Source organism: Engraulis encrasicolus, chromosome 3 (genome assembly GCF_034702125.1).
Source record: "Engraulis encrasicolus isolate BLACKSEA-1 chromosome 3, IST_EnEncr_1.0, whole genome shotgun sequence".
In the NCBI taxonomy this organism is placed as follows: domain Eukaryota; kingdom Metazoa; phylum Chordata; class Actinopteri; order Clupeiformes; family Engraulidae; genus Engraulis; species Engraulis encrasicolus.
Window position 1 is genome coordinate 54,150,631 of NC_085859.1, and position 10,000 is coordinate 54,160,630.

Sequence of the window (10,000 nt, forward strand, 5' to 3'; positions counted from 1 at the left end):
ATTTATTAGATGTCTAGGCAGCCCCCTCTTAGATCTCAGTTGCCTTGACCTCGGCCCTGTAGTTGTGAAAACTGGACAACAAAGTAGTACAATCAAATACACTCAATAAAAGCTGACAGAGTTTGATGAAAAAAGAGAGATTAACAGAAAAAAGGGTATAAAAAGACAAAAATGAACAAAGGTACAGATGGTAGAAGCAAAACAGGAAAAGAGAAAAAAAAGATACAGATAAGAATAGTACGCAATAAAATCTAAAGAAAGAAGGACAAAGGGGGAAGATGAAAGAGACAGAATAGACTATGGACAGAGAACAGAAGAATAAAGAGACGTGCAGCAGTGAGGAACTGAAAAGAAGTACAGGCATGCTGTTAGAGATGGAGACAGAGAGAGTGAAAAGTCCAGTTACCACAGAGACCTACTCTCCCCACTCAACACAGCGCTATTGGGGACCAGCACGCACGCACGCACGCACGCATGCACGCACACACGCACTTACGCACACACACACACATACACACATACACACAGTCTCTCTCTCTCTCTCTCTCTCTCTCTCTCTCTCTCTCTCTCTCTCTCTCTCTCTCTCTCTCTCTCTCACACACACACACACATCTTCCTTTCACCCACTGTGCACAGCAGTATAGGGTAGCCTGTGCTTGAAAACAAACCCCAGGCCATGTTTGGAGTTCATTTTATCTTCATCTGGCTCAAGGAGACAAAGTCACCTTCCTCTCTCCTCTCTCAGCCGACACTCAAGGCAGAGCTATAGCTGCATATGGCCACATATACAGTACAGGCCAAAAGTATGGACTCACCTTCTCATTTAATTAATTCTCTTTATTTTTGTGGCTATTTACAGAACTTACCGGTAGTACATTATCAGAGAGGGCATCAAAACTGTGAATGAACACATGTAGAATGAAAATGTATAAAAACTAGAAATGCACTCAGAGAATGCAGACCTCCGCCAGGGAAGCTGAATCTGTTCTAATATTTGTGTGGTGTGGTGTGATCCATGCAGGCCTACAGGTTAGGCCTACCATTGTGTTCAGAGAAGTGAACCTTCAATGTTAACCAAATCATGTGTCTCTTTTATTAGCTAGGATGTGTGTCACCTGGTTAGCTTTAGTATAGTTCACCTGTCATTGTGGGATTGGCAAATGTTTGGTCATGCCATATAGGCCCTACTATAATGTGGAATATGTAGGCCTACTGGAAATTATTAGATCCCATCGCTATAGCCTTAGTGACATTGTTCATTCATTGTGTGTTGGCAGCATGCCTTTCATCACATAATTGTTCTGCCACAATATTAAATGGCACAGCTATTACTGTAATATCCACCCATAATATATAGTTAATGATATGACTACGGTGGTCAACATTGCCCTTTGAGAACACTTTAGGATCACACACGCTGGCAACACAATATTGATTAGGCTAACTTTAAATAGTGAACTATAATTCTTCCACCCTTTGAACAAACTTCAACCGGACAGACGAGAGAAAGCTGATTTGGTTGAGAACAATTAACTCCGCGAAAGCTGCGACGTATGCGTGACATTATATGTCATCATTATTATATTACATTATGTTTTAGTGACGCCTATGGCTTCAGCCATGTGGGCACAGTGACAGCAAATCCGCGCTGTGCGCTTTCTAATTGGCTTTGTTGTGGTGACCGTCGCAACACAACTTTGATTAACCAAAATCTAGTGAACTGCATACCTTCCCCTTTTTGTCGTTGCCTTCATCACTGTTAACTACTGTTCGCCGTTATTAATATCTCCACCCTTCGTGAACTTCAACTGAAAAGGGAACAACTGTTCAACTATGCAAAAGCTGATTTGATTGTCAGGCCAAACGCTCGGAGAACAATTAACACCGCAACAATATGTGTGCCATATTGTACATTATTTGGAGTGCTATTGGTTACGCAGCCATGGCACAGCAAATTGGCGCGCTATGCTGTGGTCACTGGTCACTGTCCATCAATCCAAGTTGCAGGCACGTCCTGTCATTGCTCAATTCACCTCGTCCACCTTGTGGCAGTCCGCGAAATAGCAGCAAACGAACAGAGCTGTCACGGTTCAGACAGACGACCAGAGGACCACAATTGCGTCACACAGAAAGTTTATTGAAAACTTGAGGGGAAAGGGAAGTTGGGAGAGTGAGGGTTCTGCTGGTTCCAAGAGTTACCGGGATTCCAGGGTTCGTCCAACGTGCTGTGTGTGCGTCCCCCCCAGTGGCAGAGATTCGTCCAAAGGAGCCGGTGGTAGGTGGTCCGGAAGTCCTGGGGGGGAACACAAACACAACAGCACGGTGAAACAGGGCAGAAGTACAGTTCAGGGAGAATCCAAAATCGTTGTGCAGAGACAGAAGGCTGGTCAGAATTACCGGGGTAGAAGAGTAGTCAAGAGTCGTGCAGGCAGAAGGCAGGTCGGGTTTTCCGGGGCAGAAGAGTAGTCAGGATACAGGCAGGTTCAGGGTCAAGATACAGGAGTCAGAGAGAAGACAGCAAACTGGTTCCGGGTGTGGGATTGCAGACGATCTGACAAAGTAGAGCTGTGAGAAGAGGCTTTAAATACTGGGAGAGGTTAGTGGGTAATGCAGCGCAGCTGGCAGAGTAATCAGAGCAGAGTGGTGCAAGGAGAGGTTGGTGAGTGGATAATGTAGCGCAGCTGGCCAGGTAATTAGAGCAGAGCAGGGAAGAGACAGGTGGGACTAGTTTGGGTGAGTAGAGAGAGCGGTGAGCAGAGTGGCAGGTAATGGGAACCAATTAAGGTGGTGAACTGGTGGAGTGAGAGGGCTCATGACAAGAGCGACAGACGGACAGACATGCCAACACAGAAATCGGGCGATCACATAACCTCCTGGCGGAGGTAATTAAAACAATTATTTAAAAAATATTTTAAAAATGCCAAACAGTGGCATCAACACAGCAAAACAGAGGGCCTCGCATGTTTCAACAAGCTTATTTTTCTGTCTATTTTCAAGTAAAAATACCCAGTCAGTCGAGTCAATTTTAATTGATACAAGCAATACAAGAGAGATTTTCTTGATCTGCATATCTAGGTGAAACAGTGACAAAAAAGTAAAAGTAAAAGTGAAAATTCCTGCCACAGATTCCCTCCAACACAGGTTTGACCTCTCCAAGTAACTGGCTGTGACTCAATATCAGATCAAGAAAATCTCTGTTAAATGCTTGTACTGGCAAGTGTTTAAAACTAGGTTTTAGGTCTCAAAATTCTAGTTCTACAATTCTAGTGAGTTATTGGAGGACTTTAATGTTTGATTAGGATTGACATGACTGACTGGGCATTATTATTTGAAAATAGACAAAAATAAGCTTATTGAAATGTGTGGGGCCATCAGTTGTGCCGTGTTGACGTCAGGTGGATAGACAGCTGACATTGCTGTTGGACAACAGTTAGAATTATATTTTTTGGTAAGCACGTAATTCTCCATGTGTTCAAGCACAGTTTTGATGCCCTGCATGAAAATTCACAATGAAAATCCATGAAAATAAAGAGAATGCATGAATTAGAAGGTGAGTCCATACGTTTGGCCTGTACTGTAGGTGGCCAAGGTAAAAGTAGAAGTAAAAAACAAAACCTGCCACCATCTCCTTCCAACACGAGTAGGGGCCTAACTTCACTAAATAACGAGTAGGGGCCTAACTTCACTAAATAACGAGTAGGGGCCTAACTTCACTAAATAACGAGTAGGGGCCTAACTTCCAACATGAGTAGGGGCTTAACTTCACAACACCAATAGGGGCCTAACGAGTAGGGGCCTAACGAGTAGGGGCCTAACTTCACTAAATAACTGGTCTGCAGTGATGTACATAATTCTGCACTGGTTGGATCAAATTTTGGGGCTTTTTTTCAGTAAAAACAATGTCAATCCACATCATTCGTTACAATGGAATAACTGGTGTAACCACTATCTAATGTCATGTGTTAATGTTGTACTTACACCATGAATTTACTTCTAGTTTTACTTTGGCCACCTTTGATGCAAACACACAAGGCACATTGCACAGAAGGCGCAGGCACATTGCAAATGACCATGCCTGACAAGAAGATGATTACAGGTGACATGAAAAAAGATGAAAGAAGCATGGATTAAAATGGAGTAAGTCTACAAATAGTTTGACAAACAGGCACGATGATGTTGAGGATAAAGTTCATATGGAGGGTGGATGACTACTGCTTGGACCATGTCCATGGAAGGACATAAAAACAAGGCCTTGTTCATGTCCTCAAGGGAATATACAACATGAAAAAGCAGGGCCTGGATAATAAGCATTGAGAAATAGCCAAACATGGTCTGGATGACGTCCAGAGAACCATAATTAACATTGAATAAATCTGTGCAACACCCAAAGGAGGACATTCACACAGTTTGACTGTGGTATTGACTTAATTTTGTATTTTGTCTGTTTTTGCCTTGATTGTGCCCGTTACTGTTACCTCCTGTTCATTATGTGCCATTGTGTACAGGTGTCCCTTGATTATGCAGGTGGATTGGGTTGGATCTAGTAAAAAGCCCTGCCTTTTACTTGGTACAGAACGTATGGCTTTGGTTTCACTTTCACTGGTGTGGTTCTCTCTTGTGAAATTGTATGTATCCAACCAGCTATATAGAAGTTATTCTACTGTACTAATGCAGATTACATCTTTGTCAATATAATAATAGATCCACATATTATGTATTCTATTTAATATATTTAAGTACAAATATACGAAATGAAAGAAATCAAACAAATGAAAACGTAAATGTTTGTGAGTGTTAACATAAATTGTTCATAAAGTGAAAAAGTTTCTGAAACTAGAAAGCCTTAGACACTGAAAAAAAGTATTCTGTCTAAGTCTGGTCTGTTCCACCTGCCAGTCCAAACCCTCCCACATCTATCATGGCTCCAGCTCATAGCCCTCACGGAATCTTGGGCGACATTGGTTTGCTTTTATATGCAGACATTTCACCGCGTAACAACAGGAGCAAAGTGGTGCTTTTGTGTTTGTTGTTTGTTCCCAAATGTTCAGGGAGACCATTTATTCTTTTCTGTGAGCGTTACCCGTCTAAGAGCACAGCTCTGCTCTTTGTTATTTTGTTAGACTCTTGCTTTCTCTGGACGCTGTTTTTCCCCTCTTGCTTACACTGCTGTTCTCTGCCTATCTGTAAATTACGTTGTTGTTTGTTGCCAAATGTTCCACAAGACCATTTATTCTATTCCGTGACTGTTATCCATCCTGACAATTCTGCCCTCCAGTTAAGAGTGCTGCTTTCCTGTTTGTTGTTTGGTTAGCCTCTTGCTTTCTGCTTACGTGGCTGTTCTCTGCATCTGTTCTGTACATTCATTTGTGTCCTCTAATGTAACTTACTTTGGATTCAAGGGAGGAAATTATTATGTAAATGCAATGGAAAAACATGACCTTTACTGGATGAATCATGCATGCGTATATATGCATATGTCACAGCATTGAGTGTCTTTCAAGTGCAGCAATTTGTGTTTGTCCCATTGAATTCTGTACGCAGTGTACAGTGTGCCCTTGCTGGAATGTACGGTGTAGACGAACACACAACCCCTCTCTCGTTCATCAGGTTTTTCCTTCATCGACTGTTAAAGGGGGATACCTAGCAACACAGCGAGGCAACTTATCCTTTACATTCATTTAACTTAAAAAGGGAAAAAATGAAATGATAATGTGACCTTTTCTGTGCTGCAATTAGCAAGCCTATAGATAGATTTGGAAAGGTCTTCATTTCTTTTCCAGGAACTCAGAACAGTCTGTTATAGACACAAATATAAGAATATAACCCCCACCGGGTGCTGCTGAGAGGATCAGCTCGCCATCAATATGTCCAAATGAAGAGTGTACAGTATGTTGGCATTCTGATGACGTCCAATTCTGTGTGTGTGCGTGGTTGGGTGGGTGGTAGTTTGTGGGGGTGTATTGCCCAGATGGGGTCAAGAGGATTAAGGGAAAACATTGACTCACCTTGTGCCCTGATGAAGGCCCTGTAGCGGGTGGAAACATGTTGGAAGTGGCAGTAGGCTATATTATTTCAGTTCAAACATGAACTAGCCTCTACAATAAAGCGGTTTTATCTAAGAAGAGAGCCTTGGCGTCCTGCCTTTTTTTTAATATGTTCTACATCTTGGCCAAAGAGCACCTTCAAACCACCACCAGTTTTACCACTTGAAAGCCGCAGCCCTCCAGCCCTCTCCCTTTTTATAGTCAGGATTAAGTAAAACTTGAAGACTGGGGAGAGGGATTGGGTGAGGGAGAGGGATTGCTGCTCGTATGCCTGTGTGCATGAGTTGAGTCTGAAACGTGTAGCTCCCTGCGTGTTGCGTGCCAGCTCTCTGTGTAAATAGGAGTCCTGGGGCTATAAGTTATGATCAGCTATTCAAGTGAAATTACGTGCCAATGAGTGATAAACGCAGCTCCTTATCTATAGTCTTGGGTCGAGGCTGATTTGAGATGGATATGCTAATACAACATGAAAGGAAATATGAACTGCCGCTTTAAACCCCTTTTCCCCTTTGATGACATAAAAATACCCCGCAGGACATTAATATTCATATCAGACTCCATTTTCCCCTAGAGATATGCAAAGTTATATATTTATACTGTATATGTCTCGACTGCAACGGCACATTAAAATCTTATATTCAGGATCTGTTTGACTGCACACCAGCAACAAACACTCAGATGGATAAACACAAAGGTGTGTGTGTGTGTGTGTGTGTGTGTGTGTGTGTGTGTGTGTGTGTGTGTGTGTGTGTGTGTGTGTGTGTGTGTGTGTGTGTGTGTGTGTGTGTGTGTGTGTGTGTGTGTGTGTGTGAGAGAGAGAGAGAGATAGAGAGAGAGTGAGAGTGTGAGTTGTTGGAGCGTGTGTTGGAGCTTTCTGCACGTGTTGGTCAATGTGTATATGTATGGATTCCTTCACAATTTTTTTTCCAGTTCATGTGTATGAATGAGTTCGTTTACATAATCATGTGTCTATGTTTTCATCCTTTCGTGAATCTATAGGCCTATTGTTTTCATGCAATTTACCTTGAATATGTGAACATAACTATGGGTTCTATATGTTTTCTATGTGTGTTGTGCATGTGTGTTTTATTGCTTATGTGCATCAGTTGTTGTATATCATGTGTCATTCCAGTGAGTGTGTGTGAGAGTGTGTATGCGAGCTGGATTGAATATGCAGAAATATTCAGGGCTATACTTAATACATACATTTATGCAGTATGCTGGATACCTTATGGGTATGCTAAAAGGACGTTAAGTATCTGTTATAAAAGAGTGTGTACCCATCTGAAATGCCTGTGGGTTTGCAATTTGCTAGTTACATAAGTGTGTGTGTGTGTGTGTGTGTGTGTGTGTGTGTGTGTGTGTGTGTGTGTGTGTGTGTGTGTGTGTGTGTGTGTGTGTGTGTGTGTGTGCCCTCATAACTCTTTGTGTGTGTGTGTGTGTGTGTGTGCCCTCATAACTCTTTGTGTGTGTGTGACGTGTGCGTGTGCACATGTGCACGTGTGTGTGCTTGTGTGTGTGCTTGTGTGTGTGTGTGTGTTGCCCTTGTCCTCTCTGACCGCTGCTGTTGACTTGAGTCCTTCATGCCTGTCACCGCTCATCACAGTAAGCCCCAAACACCCTACTGATGCCCAGTTACCATGCCCACACAGACACAGACACACACACACACACACACACACACACACACACACACACACACACACACACACACACACACACACACACACACACACACACACACACACACACACACACACACACACACACACACACAAACACACATGCGCGCGCGTGTCCATCAGGTTTGCTAAAATGTATATTTTGTATTTCTGTGTTTCATGTTTACACAAAATGAATGTCTGATTGACCCTGAAAATGTCAAATGGTGCAACAGAAATAAAAATATATAATATTGGTCATTTACTTTCAACTCATATACTTATGAAAAATGTTGGTGATACCAATAGATCCACCATTTCATTCTACGGATTATTGAACTGGAGACGCATAACACGTAAGAGCATGGTGTATTATTAACTACTACTTCTGATACGCAAACCTGTAACAAGTCTTCATCAATTGGTGCAACCAGTATTTTTTTCACATAACTATCTTGATTTTCCGCCACTTTCTTCTGAAAAGCAACATCAATATTTAATTTTGCATATTTTGTGAGGTTCTCATTCAAACTTGCTGGTGATGTGAAGTAGCAATATGGTGCAAACACTTTACTTAAAGGTTCACATGGAAGCCACCAATGCATGCCTAACATTTTGCACAAGACTTATTAGACATGTGTTAGGCAAACTAAATGATTTGTTAGGTGTGTATTGACAGATATTATTCATATAATCATAATAAGGCCCTAGAAGGCCATTAACACATGTCTTAGAAGTCACTATGAAGACAGTAGATATCACGTCATTGACCTACACAAACTCACACATGCGCATCCTGACGTGTATACACGCAGACAGAGACACACACACACACACACACACACACTCCTCTAGCTCCAGCTCTAGCTCCACATTGCTTGTCCTCCAGTAAATACATAGAGTGATGTGCACACACGCTTTAGCTTACATGACTCAAAATTGTTTGCACACACCAAGGCTTTACACACACACACACACACACACACACACACACACACACACACACACACACACACACACGCACACACACGCGCGCACACACACGCGCGCGCACAAACACACACGCGCACACACACACGCGCGCGCACACACACACTCACGCTCCGCCCCTGCAGGCTTGACTGGTCTAAAGAAGAGCTATAGCAGGGAGCCTCTGGGCAAAGCCAGCGGCCAATCTCTCTCTCTCTCTCTCTCTCTCTCTCTCTCTCTCTCTCTCTCTCTCTCTCTCTCCCGTCCTTCACTTTGTCTCCCTTTCTATTTCTTTATGTGCCTTGTTCCCTCTTTTATATCTTCCAGTTTCCCTCTCTCTCTCTCTCCTATCTGTCTCTCACACACCTAGACACAAATAATGGGATGCTGAAACACCTGCAAACATGAAAGGCACAAGACACGCATATAGCAGATGCATGGAAATAGACTCACAAACACACACAAAGGGAACTCACTCGTGTGACCGAGCTTTCAATTTTGATGCACATGGCAAAACAGCGCTACTCATTTCAACTGAATTGAATTGAATTGAACTGAATTGAATTGAATTGAATTAAATTGAGTTGTGTTGGGTTGAGTTGAATTCAATTGAATTGAATTCAGTGGTATTTTTTTCACTGTGCTGTTCTGTTCTGTTCTACACTCTTCAATTCATCATATATCTTCCAGCAGTCGGTGCAGAGGGAGAGTGTGGAAATGAGATTGTCAGCCCCAGAGAAAGCTCCTACTGCAAAAGCCTTTTGCTTCAGCTTAAGAAGAGGAAGGCAGAAAAGAACAGCCAAGCCAACATGATGCTGCACCACAGGCCACCAACCCATTACCAGCTCAACCCAACAAACAGGCCTGCAGTGAGTGTGCATATGAGGCATACCGTATGTGCATATGAGGACCCTCAAGGTCCCTTAATGCATTCAAAGGAGATACAAATACACACACAGACACACACTCAAGTCAAGTGTACTTTACACTCAGACGCTTACCCAGCCAGTGTTCCCCGGTGATCTTGCCAAAGCCCTCGCGGTACGCCAGCCAGTCTCGAAAGAAGTTGACCGAGCCATCCTCACGCCGCTGGATCACCTGTTGTCATGACAACACAAAAGACACGGGTCACAAACAGGAAGTCACTGTCATAGGAGGTCTGAGAGATTTGCAGTGTGTGTGTGTGTGTGTGTGTGTGTGTGTCTCTTGTTCTCTCTATTTTTACTCTCCGACGAGCCTAGCCTCGATAGACCCATATCAAGACGAGGACCCGTACTACGATGGGGCTACCTCCATTTCAAAACCACCAAAGACAGAAAGCCAGTA

The 10,000-nt window shown here is 43.0% G+C and overlaps 1 protein-coding gene across 1 annotated transcript in view; it reads right to left on the reverse strand.

Annotated features, from left to right (window-relative positions):
• LOC134446376 (fibrinogen C domain-containing protein 1-A-like) overlaps positions 1 to 10,000 on the reverse strand; it is a 119,863-nt gene that overhangs the window by 40,842 nt on the left and 69,021 nt on the right. Inside the window, exon 6 of the mRNA XM_063195738.1 lies at positions 9,676 to 9,772. Coding sequence (XP_063051808.1) covers positions 9,676 to 9,772 — 97 coding nt within the window. The remainder of the gene's footprint in view (positions 1 to 9,675; positions 9,773 to 10,000) is intronic.